Genomic DNA, 18,079 nt, shown 5'->3' on the forward strand with positions numbered 1-18,079 from the left:
TATGCTTTTTATCCTGGTCCAGTTTAGCATGAACCTTATGTGGATTAACTCAAACTCACCCATATAACCGGTATTTACAGCTCTATTCTTAGGAAGACAAATTAATATGCAAAATTCCTCACAAAGTCATTTTTAATAATTACTCCTTTCGTGTATTTTATGCGATCATTTGGATCTTTATTTTTATCAGATTTATCATGTCCGAGTTGGACATCAAAGTAACAGAAGAAATTGTATAGGTTATAATTATTTAATTTTACATAGTTTTATATAATTGAATGTCATTATCTATGCTACTATATAACGACAAAACTTATATAAGAGATATATATAGGTAATTGAATATGTGTATTTTCTATATCCTAACTTTATCCTTATTACAGTATAAATGTAAAATATACCTAAAACATTCAGTTAATTGAACATGTATAATTTCATTTAATTACACTTATATATTTAAACGATAGTAATTGAAAGATAATATGATATATTCTTTTTTGCAACATATACAATGAAATTAATTTTACAAAAAATGACTCAAGAGGTTGTATATGATTACTTTAGGTTACTTTTTAAATGGAGAATTATTATGTTATTTGAAACACTAAAAAATAAACAACTTAACATCTTTACACTTTATTCTCCATATCTGAAGATTATCTCATGTTCATCATTGATCCAATTATTTTCATATAAGGAAGATCAAATTTTTGAGTAAGTATCAAAATACAATTAAATCAAAGACTAAATGTTTATTTTTTCTTAGAAGATACTTTTTTCTAATAAGTTATATCATATAGAGACTCTACACTCAATCCGAAACTATAACCAAAATTATAATATCATGTATAATTAAATATAAAAATAAAATTATAATATCATGTATACCCAATACAAAAAATGTGATACAATTTTTTAAAATTAAAATATATAAAAATTAAATATTCAGTACTAGAAAATAAAAATCATTAATGTGCATTATATTATGAGCTTGTGGCCCATATGTTAAGCAAACATGGTTGTGAGTTATTCTTGAAAGCATTTCCTCCTAAACACATATGGTATGTCCTTATTTTCATGTTCCTCTATATAATATTTATGTTCTATTAGTATAGATATTTATACATAGATAATATATTATTTGTCACTTATCTGTATTTTGTGAAGAGTCGCTAATGATAAAATATTAATGTCTTGTATGGGAAGAGTGAAAAGTCGCAAGTGATGCATCAAGTCTTGAACCAACATTTTAAGACATTAGTTCTATGCGTCTTTCCTATTTATAAACTATTTCACTCATTCACGCATATCCAATATGAGAGTTCACACTTGAATTATTCAACAAATTTAATAATGATTAAACTCAAACAATGTTAATGCATACATTTTTTAATAGCCTATATCAATCCAATAAAATTTTGTCACCCAAAACAAAAAAGAAAAATCACTTAATTTCCTTTTGTTACTAACTATTAGTGTTTGCCCCCAAACTTGCAAAATCACCCTAATGTCATTACCATTATGCTCTATATCTCGATTCATTAGGAGTTGCAGTAATAACTCGACTGCTTATTCTCATTACCATTGTCATCACATTTTACCATTTGTTCCTTGTTAGGAAGACCATATGTTCTATGTTGTTGAATGTGCTTTGTTTGCTCAAGCTTTAATACATATAGACAAGTTTAAATGATGCACCATGCACCGAATTGAGAAGTTTTCATCTCAAGTACATGGAAGATGTTGGAGATGATTATGCAACTCTTGCAGGTGAGGGAAAAATCCAAAATAAATGGCATTAAAATAACATGCCCTTTTTTATTATGTGGCAAAACTTTATTGAGTTGGTACATAGAGATACATAAATGAGAACAAATAATTTATGTTCTTTCCGGCAAAGAGCAAAGCATAATAGTCGTTTAATGCCTAATAGCGGATGTTTACTCTCGTCCAATTTTCATATCAATGATTAGTACTCACAGTATATATTTGCATGTAATGACATGCCATCTAATATCTATACATTATTAGTCGTGTAAAATTTATATAGAATCGGTAATCATCTAACATTTATTTGTAGTTTTTTAAGAGTTAATGTTGATAAAACATAAATAATGAATAATGCAATGACAATGTATAAAACTCATACATTGTCAGTATATATGTTGCTAGACCTACTTTACCAACTAGGGATACCAACTGGTCTAAGACATATGGTCTTTACTTATGCCCATATTCACACATATTTGTAGGTATCTCTACGGGTAGTAGGTATGTGTATACCCAACATGTTTTCAAAATTAATTATATATTTTTATATTTTATAATAATTAATATATAAGCACTTATTATATCATTAATAATATATATATATATTTATATGATAAATTTACTTGTACAGTTTAATTAATAAATTTATTATAAAACAATAATAAAATAGACAATGTATTATTTGTATGAGTACTACCAAGGATACTCCTCCCAAGTGTCACTTCAAGAAATTGAACCATCGACATTGGGGATCTAGTGATACTTTATACCACTGGACTAATACATTATATAAGAAAGTAATAAAAATTATATAATATATAAAATATTTAATTAAAAAGTAAAATTTTAAATGTTTAGATATTGAGAATGAATATTATGATATTCATCTTTATCTATAAATTATTATAATAGTTATTATTGTATATATTTTTATGGATATCCATATGGTTCTTTTTGCTATCCCTATCACCAACCCAAGGTGGGAAAGTGGTCCATATCAATATTTTCAAGCAAAAGGTTGATAAATAGTTTGATCTGATTTATGGGATTGGCCATTTTTGTGTGGAAATAGTCAAATAAATATATAAGACATTCGGCCCAAAAGATTAGGGTAAAGCCCAATCCCCTACCTCATGTTGTTAAGGTCCTCCATACATTTTGCATCTCATGCATACATTCGTGGTGTTACCTATTTGCCCTCTCCAATCACGTGCCACTAAGGAACTTATAGGATGGCCTCCATGACTATTCAAAAAAAAAATGTATCAATCCAAGTGGATTATTTAAAAGAAAAAAGTTGTTGTGTCACTATCAGTTACATGGAAAATGGATTATTATTTTAATTTCAATATTGGGAATAGCTAATTAGAGAAAAAAGTGATTAGCTGGATCTTTAGCCTAAAGGGCACCATACAAATTGGCTTTTGCCTAACTCCAAGCTCCAACACGTTCTCCCATTAAGCATCTTACTAGAAATAAAAACTAAACATGATTTTTAGTCTGTAAAAAAATTAAAAGGATTTATTGGATAGGAATTACAATTTCTAAAATTCAATCATAAAAAATACTAAAAGAATTAATTTAATTTACATTTAATATATTTCCAGTTTCTAATTTTCTACAAACTAATTTTATCAAACACAAAAGTTTTAGTCACTAAAATTATTCCCACTCTAAAATTTATATATTCTATGCACTTTGTGGACCGAGAAGAAACATAAAAGCAAATTTTGGCAATATGAAAACCAAATTGAGAGATCATGGTGGATCCTGGTTACTGTTAATGCAGCTCTATATCTCTTATATGAATATTTAATTAATAGCTCTCATGACTCATTAAGATTCCCTTCAAGTTTTGCTAAAATAGGCATTTGTCATTATCCATTAACCATATGGTAGGTGGGTAGACATAGCTCCATACCACCGGACATGGATATCACAAGGAAAATAATAAGTTATGAATTTTTGAAAAAAATTATGAGATATGATAAGAGTAAATAAAAAGAAGTAAGAGACTCTCACCTAATACAATTTGAGGATGATATATATATATAAGCTTATTCAATAAGAGTATAAGTTGATTTTAAGATTTGAACTATGATATCATAAATAAACAATAATATTATAGTTATATCGAGACTTGTCATCTGAATATATTATAAGTATGATATGAAATATAAACTTATATGAGATTAACAAAAAAAATAAGACATGTCTTAATTGGAAATAAATGAGAATTGTCTTAAAATCCATACAATTGTAATAAATATTTATATTTATTTAATTATTTTTTATTTATGACAATATAAAAACTAAAAAATAATGGATAAAAACTTGTAAAGTATAACTTAATTTTTGGTACTACCACGTGTAGTTCTTATCTTTTTTGATTAAAGAACTAATTCATTTTGAGGTTCGTGACTACTCTTCTAAACAAATGTTGCTCTCAGGAATCAAACCATCGACCTTCGGGATCTAGTAAGTCTTATACTGTTAGACCAACACTTTATTAATAAAATATAATTTAATTTGAAATGTGTTAAAAATATTACGACATATCTAATGAGGAAAGTGTATGAATTAAGAATGTAATTTTTGTTTATAATGTCGGTTTATTGTTCTTAATTCAAGCACTAACAATTATCAGTTTTTTTAATTAAAATAGTATGCATAAATTATGAATAATATATTGGACTATATAAGAAAACATTATACAAGGCATCTATATATATTAAATTGATGTCATATTCAAACAGGAGACTATTATAAAATGTACCTAGTTTTTCAGACAAATATTGTTAAGTTCCAAAACGGCTAATTTGGGATACATCAATTCCAACAACCGTATCCACTAGTGATTCGTCAGCACCCCAGGAACCTATCCACTATTCACTATTTTATTGGGAACAAAATGTCTTATTATTTTTTTTTTTTTTGTAGATTTCATTCCAATTAGAAAATAATATTTAATTAAAATAAAAAATTATATAATTTTAAATTAATATTTTTTATATTATTTATTGCAATTTAATTAAATAGAAATATAAATATTTAGGACATAAGATCTTTACTTCACATTTTGTGTACATATACTTAAGTATTTTTATTAAGACAGTCTCTTATACATAAAGAGTAAGTACGATTTTCTAAAGAAGATTGATTATGATTATTACTTCCTCACTATTTTACATACACTTATATTTTAATCTATTAATTAAAATCCGAAATTATGTTTTCAATTTTATTATGCGAATTTTAATATTTTTCAAATTTATCATTATTTACAAATGCTATATTTATGATTGATAGTAACTGAATAAAATCTTTATGATAAAGGAAATATCTTTTTTCTTTTTAAGCAACTTTAAACTTGTAAGTTTTCTAATTATTTCTTTTATTGTCACTAAAGTTTAACCAAAAAATGTGTTCGTAAATAAACTTCTATGGATTTTCACCAATTTTTATTAGGTACAGGATACTTGTAGTTAATAAAATAAATTACCATAAAATAATATTAATTAAAAAAAGATACCAAGAGGTGCTTTCGAACTCAAACACAAATACTTAAGTTAGCAGTTCTGCTAGAACCAGTTCTATATACACTACTAAGTCACTAACATTAAAACTTTGGTAGCTATTATTTATTTATTAAAAAATAATAATATCTCCACAAGTACTAGTGTTAGTGTACTACTATCATGAAACTAATTCCCCAACTAGCATAGATTATAATTATATGTTTTAATTAACTGTGTAGTAATTGACATTCCCCCTTTTATCCTAAAAATAAATTCACTGTCTTTAAAAAACAATGTATTTCAGTAGCTCAATTGATGAACTCTAATCTTTGCACATACATATAACATTATAAAATACTTTAATGATTCAAAATGACTCATAATAATATCATATAATTTGAGTATTAAGATTTGATATTTGATTCTATGAGATAGGATTCTGATTTGGATCTGGTCTAGATGTTGAAATCTAACATATATATTTGAATTTATAAATGTGGAAAAAAGTACTGGACCCATACCCTATATCTTGTTTGTACATGAATATCTCCAATATAAAAGGTGTGTATCCTTAATCATAGTACTGTCTGAATCTTTCCCTTCATTTCCCCATACTCAGTATAGCCACCATCACTATCACTCACTACTTCTGATAGAGATACTCAACTCACAACCTTCACTACATCTTTCACAAGGGAACTCTGCCACAACTTATACATAGTTTATTAAAATAGCTTAGAGGGCGACTTCTCGGGTAGAGAAAGTTAGATGTATTCAGTCTTATCTTTTATGAAAGTAAATCTATTAAAATGGTTTATGATCAGTATAATTTGTTATAAGTTATTTTATTAAGGTTATTTGATAGAGAATTACATTTTAAGCAACTCTTAAAAAAAAAAATCAAAAACAACTACCATTTCATCATTCCAAGGTGGTTTTCTCTTCTGTCTTTTACTGCACAGTGTCATTTTCATTTTTCATCAATGGAAATGGAAGCTTTTGAGTGGGGATCTGGCATTAATGGAGATGGGTCTTATAAGAGAGTTATCAATGAAGGGTTTCAGGTGAATAACCATGGTGTAATGGGAAGTGGGTATGGTTCATCTTTGTCTTTGGTTTTGGATAGGGAGAAAAAGGAACTTGTGGAAGCACCTGTGAAATTAGAACGAAAGGGTGTATCCACTGAGAGAAGCATTGAAGCATTGAAGAATCATAGTGAGGCAGAGAGGAATAGGAGATCAAGGATTAATGCACATCTTGATACACTTCGTGCTGTGATTCCTGGTGCTATCAAGGTTAGTTTAATATATTTGTTTAAGCTTTTTTAATAAGAAAAAAGTGATTTTTTTGATAAAAAAAATAAAAAAACTGTAATTCAGGACTAAAATGTTTCTCACCAAAACCTTAATTTAGAATCACTTTTTTTAAGCCTAAACAAATGACCCATTATGGCTGTTTTGTTTCTGTGCATATAGCCTCATGTAAATAATTTGAGTGAGTTGTGATTATTGCTTAACTAAGCTATTTATTTGGTTGAATTGGGTCATAAAAAAGAATGGTAGATCAAAGGATGTATGGTGATCTATATTTTACTTTCCCTTATTTGTCAATTATAATTTGAGGGATTTTTTGTATTCCTCATTCTATGGGTAAAGGATTAATCCATTTTGGTGTGTGTGACTCTTTGTCCCAACAAGTGTCGCTCTCGGTAATCAAACCATTGACCTTCTGGTCTTTTATGGACTTGACCAATGCCTTGTTGGTACAATTTGAGGGATTTGGTACACTATACATCTGCACTAAAGCTTTAACTGGAAGTGATAGTTTCTGGACAAATAAATTCATTAACATTCTCTTGTTTCCATTAAAATATGTTGGAACCTTGATAGTTTGCAGCATGAACTATGCTTAAATGATCATCTCTAGTGGATCCATTAGTAAAGCCATTTATGTTTTGCATTGTTGCTTTTAATTGATTTACATTTTAATGTTCAAGGACACAATTTCAGAAAAGGAATAAGAGGATATCAACTATCCAACAAAGTCATGCTCATTTGAATTATGAAACTCAGATGTCAGTTATAAATAAGCATGTTAAATTATTCATTCATCGCTTGAAAATCTGAGTTTTTATTTTCATGCTTTTGAACATATAGATGGATAAAGCATCCTTACTTGCTGAGGTTATTGGACACTTGAAAGAGCTGAAAAGGAATGCAGGACAAGCTTGTGAAGGTTTAATGATACCGAAGGACGTTGACGAAATAAGAGTCGAAGAACATGAGGGTGGTTTGAATGGTTTTCGATATTCAATTAAGGCATCTCTATGTTGTGAATATAAACCTGGACTATTGTCAGATATAAGACAAGCACTAGATGCGCTTCATCTTATGATAATGAAGGCAGATATTGCAACCTTGGGAGACAGGATGAAGAATGTCTTTGTGATAATTAGCTGCGAAGAGCAGAATTTTGAAGATGCCGAATACCGTCAATTTCTTGCTGGCTCTGTTCACCAAGCTCTTAGGTCTGTACTAAATAGATTTTCTGTTTCACAGGACTTCTTAGGAACCAGAAAGAGAAGGAGAATTTCTATATTTTCATCATCTCTAGAAGATTTATTGTAAGCTCCCATCTTGAGTAATCTGAATCTCCATATCCATAGCATCTTCACATTTGATGATAGTAGTAATTTCATGTACCATGTAAGCTCTTGTATATATTTTGAAATGTTGTGCTTCCACTTTGTAATTTGGGTATGTACTTATTTTAAGATAATCACATAAAAAAAATACCTGGCATCCTATCTGGGTTGAAAAAATATTTAAGAGCTTTGATAGATTTTTTCATAATTGATCATGGCATCTTTTAATCTTTTGGTCCACACAAGATGTAGTCTTCTATGATATTGTACCTTGTGTACAGAAGAGATTCTGTTGCCATGAATTCACTTCACCTGTGCATATTAAGCAATCAATTGTAAGCTGTTATTTTGAAAGTAGTTTAGTAATTTGACCAGTGTTTAACAATGCTTTGTACTTAAATCCTTTACATTTTCTTATCCAAAGTCCTAAATTTTGACTACAGAAGAATCAGAAGACTATGATTTTAAAAACAATAAACTTTTTATTTTGTACTTTGTAACTAGATTCAAACATTAATACATCAGTAAATAACAACCCCACCATGCTTTTTAATTTTATTCATAGGTTGAATATATATGCTAATTGTTTAGAGTTACATCAGAAGAAATTCTATTTCTAACTCCTTTATTATGTTGGGTGGGTAAATTAATTTTAAACTAGAGAGATAAGTTGATCCAACACTTTTGGTTGAAGATGATATATGCAACTTGTGAATACTAACTAAACGTGCATAGAAATAATATAGTTGAGCATTTGGGAAAGTTTAAGTAAACTTCACTATACATAATACATAAAACCTTCAAAAGAATATGTATATGTTTCAGTGTTTGGATAGGAAAAATATTACCTAAAAAATATACTTGAACTTGATAAAGAACTTAGAAAATGGAATAACTCACTAGGAATGTGTGACTACCAACCAGGGAAGAAGACTTTATATGTGCATTAGCATTACAAAATCTAATGCACAAAATTTTAAATTATCAAATTAGTCTTTTCCAATACAAAGTTAATTAATTTTTTGGAGAAATAAATGAATGTTCGTGTATGAGTTTTATATATGTTATTGTATCATACATCATTAATATTTAATTATCATACACTCTTAAAAAAATATAAATAAATAGTGAACAATGTATTAACTGTGTATAAATCTTTACACTATAAATATATAGATATTATACACTTATTTTATAGTGATTAACATTTTCATGAAATTATTTATGAGTTATGACATATTTCTTAGACAATGAGATTAAAGTGAAATATATATTTATAAACTAATCATTAATAAATAAATTTTATTATTATCACACATATTATTTTTATATTTATAAGAGTATTATGATTGTTTTTTCATTATTTATTGAAGTAAGATTGTAAGAATGAGGATAAAATAAAGTGCAGAAGATATGATATTTTATTATGGAAAACCCAAGTGGGTAGATGTTATAGGCAAGTGAGATTGTGTGGCTATGCATGAAGATGTTTTGTTTTGTTCCCAGTTGCACTGTTCCACACAACAACAACACAACACAACAACACAATGGCTCTGTCATCATCACCTCTTCAGAACCTCTCATCACTAATATTCGCAAATAGCAATGCCCCCATTATGGCAATGCCACCAACAACCGCCTCAAGACACCGCAACTGGGCGGTTCACGTGGCGGCGCCCGACACAACCACCACCGTAACTAGTTATGAATATGGAAACCTGGCGCGACCAAAGTGGACCGGAGAGACCCATCTCTCTCGTTTTGTTAGAGCTATTATTTCCTTTAAGCCTTTATACTCTGTTCTTAAATTTGGTGCTAGACAAGTTCTCATAAGGTTAATGCATGCCCCTCTCACACTTTGTTTGTTTCTCATAAAAGTGATTCTCCATAAGTGATCTGGGTAGAAATGTTTGCTCTTAGAAACTGGAAAGATAGTTTCTTTTCAAAGCTGAGTATAAGTTTTTTTCCTTTCAGATAAAGATTTAAGTAAAAGTTCAACCAATCAAACATATGAATATCATAAATGAATGTGTGTTTTAAGAAAAAGACCTAAACATGGACCCTAACATTTGTTTAGGAATTGTGGTGTGTTGAAGAAATGAGGTTTTGTCAAGTATGTCTTTGTTAGAACAACTGTATCTCTTGCACAAATTTTTTAAAGTAGTTAAGACGATCAAATTATTGATTTACAGATTATAGAATGGATAGTAGATTAATAATCTTTGAACATATTGTTTCAATTAGTTATTAGTCTGTTAAGTGTTAAGCATAGTTATGTTGTTAACCAATAAAGCAGCCAAATGGTATAAAATACATGGTATAGATTTTAATGTGGAAATAATCATTTTCTTTATTGGAGTGTGAATGTGGTTTTTGAATGTGGATGTGCAGTACAGCTGAAAAGAACAACATACCTTGGAGGGAAATGGCAAAAGAGGTTTTAGAGTCAGAAGTGTATAAGGAGTTAGACAGCATTCAAAACAACTCTGTAGTATATCCAGATTGTAATTTTCTGACCTTTTAGTTTTTAGTGTTACCCTTCAACTTCATTCTGTCGTTTGAATCTTTACGTTTGGATTTCCTTGTGTAATGATGGAGTGATTGTTTAATTCTCTGTACAGATTATTTGAATCCTTTCCATGCATATGACGAAGGCAATCTTACATGGCAAGTAAGTTGTAATTCTGAAAAATTATGGGATTTTCCAATGTATTTTGTGATTTCTCCTTCTTTTGTGCTTACGAATTTGTTTAAACCCTAGGTACCTCCTTGATTGGTTCTTTAGTTAAACAGACTATCTTGATATATGGAAGTTTTTTAGTAATTATTGTTGACCACCTTAATGCAACATCGAAGAAATTGTTATAAAATCTAGCTTCTATCTTCTTTGATAGGCTGCAGCAGAAGCAGAGCCGGCTACGATGTCAATGGTAAAACGAGCAATTCCATATGCTCCTTCGGTTGATGAAGCAAATCAAGTACTGCGTGGCAATTGGCTCAATGCAATTGAACAACACCATATACAGCATTCAGGAGCATCCATGATTGGTGACATTCTAGATATTGGATGCTCTGTAGGTATAAGCACAAGATATCTTGCAGAGAAGTTCCCTACAGCCAAAGTCACCGTGAGTCTTTTTAATGGATGAAAGTTGTTTTCTCAACATCATGTAATGATGGAGAGTCTACATAATATAAAAGCATTCTCGGTCAACTTTAATTTACCAAGAATAAAATAAGCCATATGCTTCGCATGGATGTGCATTCTGATTGAAATGTTTGTTCCAGGGGCTAGATCTGTCACCTTATTTTCTATCTGTGGCTCAACTTAAGGAAAAGAGAGGAGCGCCTAGAAAATTTCCTATAAAATGGTTACATGCAAAAGGGGAAGACACCGGCTTGCCTTCTAAATCATTCGACCTTGTGTCTATTGCTTATGTGGTATGACTTTTTCCTGATTTCGTCCTCCTTACAAGTTTCAGAGAATGTGCTATCTTTCTACGTGCATGTCATCCTAATCTAGTCACCAAAAAACATAGAATAGTCCTTCTGCACACTTGTCATGAAAATTTCTTGATATGCAATATGATGACTTTAAGGCCTTTAGGCATATGAATTTTTCTGATTCATATCATTGAAACACTGAATCCTGTCTGCAATTTAAAACCATCTCTAAAGACTACTACTTTTCAATGTTATGGAATCAAATCTGTTGAGGATTCTAATTTCATATCACAATCTACCCGGATAATCTTTTTATTGTGAGCATAGCAATATGCAAACATGTATTTTGCTTCCCAAGTGGTAGTATCTTTCAAAACAGTTTTGGATTTGTAGCTATGTTCCAGGAAAGGTAATGTATGAGGAACATGTGCGTTTTAACTATGCAAGTGCACATATAACATGTATGTTCTTAGCAATGCGAATGTATGCGTAACATGTGTTTTTTTAACCATGCGAATGCACGAGTCACATGTGTGTTCTTTACAATATGAATGCACGGGTAACATGTGTGTTTTTTAACCATGTGAATGCACGAATAACAAATGTATTCTTAACCATGTGAATGTACATATAATATGTGTGTTCTTAATCATGTGGCAAAAAAAAATACTGCCCGTGCTAATGCATGGGTAACTTGCTAGTAAAATGTAAAAAACTAGGTAAAAATGCATAAATGGATATGCACTTCAGATCATATTGTTCTCCGTGACAGTTAATAAATGCATAAATGGATTTCTCTGATGATATTTTTTATAATACTTTTAGTGGATTAATAATCTCTGGACTTCCTACTTTCATGCAGTTTCATGAATGTCCTGAAAGAGCTATAGCAGACTTAGTAAGGGAATCATTCCGTCTCCTTCGCCCTGGTGGCACACTTGCTTTAACAGATAATTCGGTACATGATATCATGATTATAACTTTTTTGTTTATGTTTTATGCTCCTATCACAAACACTCATTATTATTGCAATTTTTTCTGCAGCCAAAGTCCAAGATCGTTCAGGTATAGTCCAGCTTCAGTGCTTGATAGTATTTGACAATCAATAAAATATTTTGATATACCTTTTTCGTTTTTTGTGATAAACTTGCGAGTATTAACATATAAAAAACGTAGAAATTAGTCCAAGAGCTGTAGGTCAAGTGGTAATAGGACACATTGGGATCGAATCCCATGCCACTTTACCTGTACTCTATCATAGACTCTCACTCCTCTTACTAGGTCTTTGAAGGGTGAAGGGTCTACAACCCACAACACCATTTCTTTGTTGAGAATGATCCACCATGCGTATACTATTTAAAAAAATCCTCATCTTCGCACATCATGTACTTTTTTCTTTTGTAATTCACACATCATTAACTTAATATTGAGGAATTCAACTCCAAATTTTTATTAACTTCCGAGTTCTTAGTGAGCTTACATTTATTGTTAGTAATTACATTATATTTCATGAAAGAAGAATATTAAGTAGAAAATTTTATGCTGCCAATTTTGTGCATCCAGAACTGTATTATGGATTACATGTCTTTTCCGTGATCTGGTTAACTAAGTTTCAGTGATTACATTTGCACCGGAGAATTAAATTATTACCAACCAGAAGCATAGTTGTCATCATGTTGTAGATTGTGTAGCCAGTTACAGAACTCTCAATATAGATCCAATAAAACGGCTTTGTATGTCTTCGCTATCCACATGGGAACAGAACATCATCAAATTTATCTCTTTTGTTTTGTGTTGTAGGAATTGTCTCCTGTCTTGTTTACATTAATGAAGAGCACGGAACCGTTTCTTGACGAGTACTACTTGACTGACATGGATAAAACACTGGGGGAAGCTGGTTTTGTGAACATAAGATCAATTCTTACAGACCCAAGGCACATGACAATGACAGCAACTGTGCCTCAATGAGACATTTTTTTGAGCTTGGCTTCAAGCTAGTTAATTAGTCCTTCACTTATGCATCTGTTGTATTGGCTGATAGACAAAAAACATTTGATAAGGATAAACATCAATTTTTGGAATATCAAAATTCCTCCCAAGATTAAACCTTTTGTGTAGATGTTGTTGCAAAGTTGTGTTCTTGTTTGGCATCTCTGCAAGAATGAATGTGGCAATGTCACTTAAGCCTGTCCTTTGTGTGGAAAACATAGTAAAGTGAGACATTTTTGGATCTATTTATACAATGCCACTACGCTATTTTACATGGCTTATCTACCTTTTGATGCAAAATTTGTCTCATTTCTAAGCGACTTCATTTAAAGAGTGGTGGATTCAACTTGTAGAGTCACTGAGATATTTCTATCTTTGTGAACATCCTTGAAATTTATGCTTCTATTTTGTGGTGCCACTAGAAACGTAAAAACAATAATCTTTTATTTTTAATCTGAACAATAAGATTTTTAACAACTGGCAAATGTTTCTATTTTGTGGTGAACACAGGACACTATAATTATCCAGTCATTAGAAATGTTAGTATTTTGTTTATACTACCGAAGGTTTCCCCACACTTTTTTTCATTTCATATGATCAAAACAGCAGAATGAAAGATTCAAGCTTGAAGAGTCAATTTTGTCCTTTTCATGCAAGACTAATTCTCTTCATAGCTCACAAAATATCATTCAAAATTAGCCAACATGCTTGGGAATATCAATATGTGGTTGTTTTAGTTGCACTATGGGATATTGATAATAGAAATTTTTTCTCTCCTTCTTAGGAAGCTACTTTATGTCAATTATTTATGCATTATTAACTTGTTGCTATAAATAGTAAATAGGACTAAGAAGAAAAAGACAATAGTTCAGGCTCGATTATGGATAAGCAAGGGAGAGTAGGATGATCTAAGAAGTTTGATAAAAGGCATTTTCAGCCTCAAAATGTATGACCAACATATAATAGAAACAGAAAGTTTTTTGTTTATTTTCTCAGAGTTTAATGATTCAAGATACATTTTATATAATGTAAATATCATTAAATTTTATGCCATAAAATCTTATTTTTTCCTTAGAATGCGCATATGAATATCAAATAGAAAAAATGTATGCACTACCAATTCATCATCTATAATTCATTTTCAATCATTAATAATTCTAAATGGTAGATGATGTAATGTCTACTTATAAATTTTTATATCAACAGTTTATAAATATTACATTCAAATATTAAATACTAGTAATTCATAACACCGAGAGAAAAATTCATGATAAGTACTTCATATTTTATAGTAAAGATACATATAGCATTCGTGTGCATCAAGGTAGGGCCAAAAGAGGCTGAATCTATGATGCTTACGTTTTCATCTTCCTCGTACACTTCTTCACAAGTCACAATTCGTTATCTTCTAGAGTTTATGAAAGGTGTTCTCTTTTCGTGTTCAATTCTACTTTCTTTCTTTGTCCCTTTATAAAGACAAGGAATTTGGATATGTCATGATGATGGCTTCTCTTTTCTCTGCTTCCTTGAACAACAAGTAAGCTCTAACTCTTTTTTTATCCAACCAGTTTTTTCTCTGATTCTATATTCCAATGGGTTTTTGTTTTTTGATGAAAAGTTCCTTTCTCTGCTAATATAATAATTTCAAACCCTCATGCTCAATCATCCTGATAATTCTGTTAAATACTAAATAAGAAAAAATATCCAATGTTTTGTATATTTCTAAGACACTATGCATGTACTTTTTCATTTAATTATTTCTTTATAGGAGAATTTGGTAGAATTACATGGCAAAACTCTTGGTATTACTATATTGAACTATCTGTTGCTGTTTTTGGCATATAGTCATATACTCTGTCTTTTTTGTGTTTAATTTATTTGGTGTAGGTATTTTGAGGCAATTTATAGAGCCTTGTTTCAATTTGATCAAGGAAAGTTGAAAGCACATGTTGTTTATGTTGAAAATGATCTTTTTTGCAACAGAATAGTTTTGAAGGGTCTACTTTGGTTTTCAAGTTAGAGTTATAAACCGGTCTTGTGTTGCAAATTACTGCAATCGATTAAGATTGTTTGCTGAAAATTTTCTTTCTGGTTTCTTGCAGATAATCGACCATTAGAACCAAGTTTAGACAGGAGATATTGTAAACTTATTCAAGTTATACAGTATTGGGACAAATTACTACTTCAGAAAGAATATTATGATTAGTATGGATTTAAAAGGCATAACTTGGGTGGGAAATCTATACCACAAATTTGAGAATATGTGCCTGGAGACAGAAGACATGATTTACCAGGTATGACTTTGTTGTTATTTAACCTCATCTTATGAATAAACATTGATTTTGGTTTCAAACATGCAAAAACAACTACAATTACATAATGCATGTGCCATATGCCATTGGTTGTTATGCAAATGCAACTATGCTCTTACATGAGTTATGATATCGTTCGATCCATGTAACTATTAAGGGCATAATTGTAATAGTAGTTAGTTAATGGGAGGGAAAGTTAGTTAGTGTTGGGACTCTTGTATAAGTAACTTGTTAAGCAAGTTACTTGACACTTTTGACAATTCTTCATACAAATCTTCTTGTATCTTCTTTACAATTCATTACTAATTCAATAAGAATAGTTCAGATTCTTTTCTTCCTTGCAAGAACCTCTACTGCTTATTTCTTTGCAGCTTTCGGATTTGTGATTGAATTCCCAGCTTCCACAACAACCATATCAGTAATCAATCTTACCTAGTGAGATTAAGGCCTGATTGATTGTTTTTGCTGTTGTTGTTGTTGTTTTTGTTCGTGTCTACCATAACCTTTCTGAAAGCCTTCTCCTGTACGAACTCAATTTTTAAACAGTAATTGGTTAAACTGTTCTTGGGACTGATAGTCTCAACCCGTGCCATTAATTCAGTCTGAACAGCCACTATATTCCTTATATTTGGTTGTTCTTTTGGAATAGGATACAGTTAAATACATTGAGAATCAGATGCAGGGTGTTGGGGAAAGTGTTAAGAAGTTATATGCAGACGTTACGCGAGATTTACTACTTCCATCTTCATGTGACTTTGATGATAAGGTAGCCTCTGAATTGCCTACAGATCAAAGTTCTGATGTTGGGTTCTGTAAGATGACTGATGAGTTCACATCATCTTCCGGAGACTCTGTCAAAGGGAACAATTTTATTTCATGTTCAAGACAGTGTGTTCAGAGCATGGACATCGAATCAGATTTGGATATGGACCAACATCAAACGAAGAAAAAAATGGCTGCAACCAAGATATTTGATGAAATCACTTTGGCAGAAACAAGTAGTTGCAATACATCACAATCTTGTAAGCTCTCAAATGAAAATCAAAATCAAAATGGTGCAAGTATTGAACAAAATGCAAGTATTGAACAATTCCCCAATGATCCGGTATTAGTTAAATCTGTTGAAGAGAAACAGATGAATACAAGTTCTTCCTCTGGTGTACTATTTGGAGAGCCAGATGGTGAGTATTTCAGTATCTCTTGGTTATAGTTTCATTTTCATATTTGTCATTCTACACTTTTGACTTATGATTGGTTTTTTAATAAGTGTATTGTTTCTATGGTAGATTTTTCTATGGATAGAACAATAGATTCTGATGATTGTTATAGCATGGTGGTTCTATCTTATCAAGGTATTAATTCAGATCATTCCGAAGTAGTTACTAAACAGATATACTAATTCAAATCACTTTGAAAAACATACCCCTTCTGATGGAACCAAGATGTGGTTGTTGTTGTATATTGTTTTGATGTAATGGTATTAATTATTTAAGAAATTTTCAGATGCAAGGAGTTCAGATTTCACAAAGATTGATACTTTTCTAAAACAAGAACATAAAACCAGGCAAGAAGATAAACTAAAGCTTGAGGAAACTTGTGTTATGGTGACTGGAGGTGAGCTTCAATTTGTTCATAAGCAAAGTGGTAATGTAAATACTTACAAGGTACATAACCCTCTCAAATTTTCTCCTCTATTTGGTATGTGTTCACCTCTGACTTAATATTGAAAAAGTAAAGAGAGATTGTGTGGAGAATCAAATGAAATTGTTGCTTCCTAGTATATCTGAATCATGACTATAAGTGGTTCTTCAGTCTAGTTAATCAGGGGAGTAGAGCTTGGCTTTTCATGCATTTATGTGCCATATGATCTGGGTTGCCCGAGTTATAACAAAAATAATTCAGGAGTCATTTTTATAGGAAATTTTGGATCACAACACATGCGAGGTTTAAACATAATTATGAAAATTATTGTATATGTATCAAAAGTCTTATTTCTATTTTCATGATGGACAAAATTGAAAATAAGAAATCAAGTAACATCACTTTTCATGTAAGAGTATGTGCTTCATATAAATAAATGGGTCATGGTCCCGAATTGTAGACAATCCAACAATAACATGAACCACAACGTGAGAGTTTATTCAGTTCATCACATTAGAGGAGAAACTAAGGCTAAAGTTGATTTACAATTGGAAGGTCAAAGAGCCCAAATATTTTACTATGAACATGCATTTGCATACAAGACAAAGTACATGAAATTTGTGAATACATGAGTAGGAATGGTATAAAGTTCATTTTCCATATTATATTTGAATATATAATGGTATGCTTCCACCCAGGTTCTAATTTTACATATTTGTTCGTGATGATTTGACATGAAAAATATTAGTTACATGTGTATT

At 30.6% G+C, this 18,079-nt stretch overlaps 3 protein-coding genes across 3 annotated transcripts; all 3 read left to right on the forward strand.

Annotated features, from left to right (window-relative positions):
* On the forward strand, positions 6,102–8,085 carry LOC109355160 (transcription factor bHLH30-like). The gene is made up of 2 exons (XM_019598137.1): positions 6,102–6,583; positions 7,445–8,085. Exons 1-2 carry the CDS (start codon positions 6,272–6,274, stop codon positions 7,913–7,915), a joined length of 783 nt encoding a protein of 260 aa, XP_019453682.1. The 5' UTR covers positions 6,102–6,271; the 3' UTR covers positions 7,916–8,085.
* Positions 9,446–13,507, forward strand: LOC109355158. Its single transcript, XM_019598134.1, has 8 exons — positions 9,446–9,766; positions 10,324–10,436; positions 10,554–10,603; positions 10,827–11,060; positions 11,221–11,373; positions 12,239–12,334; positions 12,421–12,441; positions 13,177–13,507. The coding sequence occupies exons 1-8, from the start codon at positions 9,480–9,482 to the stop codon at positions 13,342–13,344; spliced, it is 1,122 nt and encodes a 373-aa protein (XP_019453679.1). The 5' UTR covers positions 9,446–9,479; the 3' UTR covers positions 13,345–13,507.
* LOC109355159 lies at positions 14,696–17,398 on the forward strand. The gene is made up of 4 exons (XM_019598136.1): positions 14,696–14,902; positions 15,468–15,659; positions 16,327–16,858; positions 17,229–17,398. The coding sequence occupies exons 2-4, from the start codon at positions 15,564–15,566 to the stop codon at positions 17,396–17,398; spliced, it is 798 nt and encodes a 265-aa protein (XP_019453681.1). The 5' UTR covers positions 14,696–14,902; positions 15,468–15,563.

This window comes from Lupinus angustifolius, chromosome LG08, assembly GCF_001865875.1.
Source record: "Lupinus angustifolius cultivar Tanjil chromosome LG08, LupAngTanjil_v1.0, whole genome shotgun sequence".
Lineage (NCBI taxonomy): Eukaryota > Viridiplantae > Streptophyta > Magnoliopsida > Fabales > Fabaceae > Lupinus > Lupinus angustifolius.

Coding starts and splice junctions, on each gene's coding strand:
- LOC109355160 (XM_019598137.1), top strand. CDS start 6,272: ATGGAAATGGAAGCTTTTGAGTGGGGATCTGGCATTAATGGAGATGGG. Junction 6,584..7,444: donor TGATTCCTGGTGCTATCAAG/GTTAGTTTAATA, acceptor TTGAACATATAG/ATGGATAAAGCATCCTTACT.
- LOC109355158 (XM_019598134.1), top strand. CDS start 9,480: ATGGCTCTGTCATCATCACCTCTTCAGAACCTCTCATCACTAATATTC. Junction 11,061..11,220: donor TCCCTACAGCCAAAGTCACC/GTGAGTCTTTTT, acceptor TGTTTGTTCCAG/GGGCTAGATCTGTCACCTTA. Junction 11,374..12,238: donor TTGTGTCTATTGCTTATGTG/GTATGACTTTTT, acceptor ACTTTCATGCAG/TTTCATGAATGTCCTGAAAG.
- LOC109355159 (XM_019598136.1), top strand. CDS start 15,564: ATGATTAGTATGGATTTAAAAGGCATAACTTGGGTGGGAAATCTATAC. Junction 15,660..16,326: donor CAGAAGACATGATTTACCAG/GTATGACTTTGT, acceptor CTTTTGGAATAG/GATACAGTTAAATACATTGA. Junction 16,859..17,228: donor ACTATTTGGAGAGCCAGATG/GTGAGTATTTCA, acceptor TTCTAAAACAAG/AACATAAAACCAGGCAAGAA.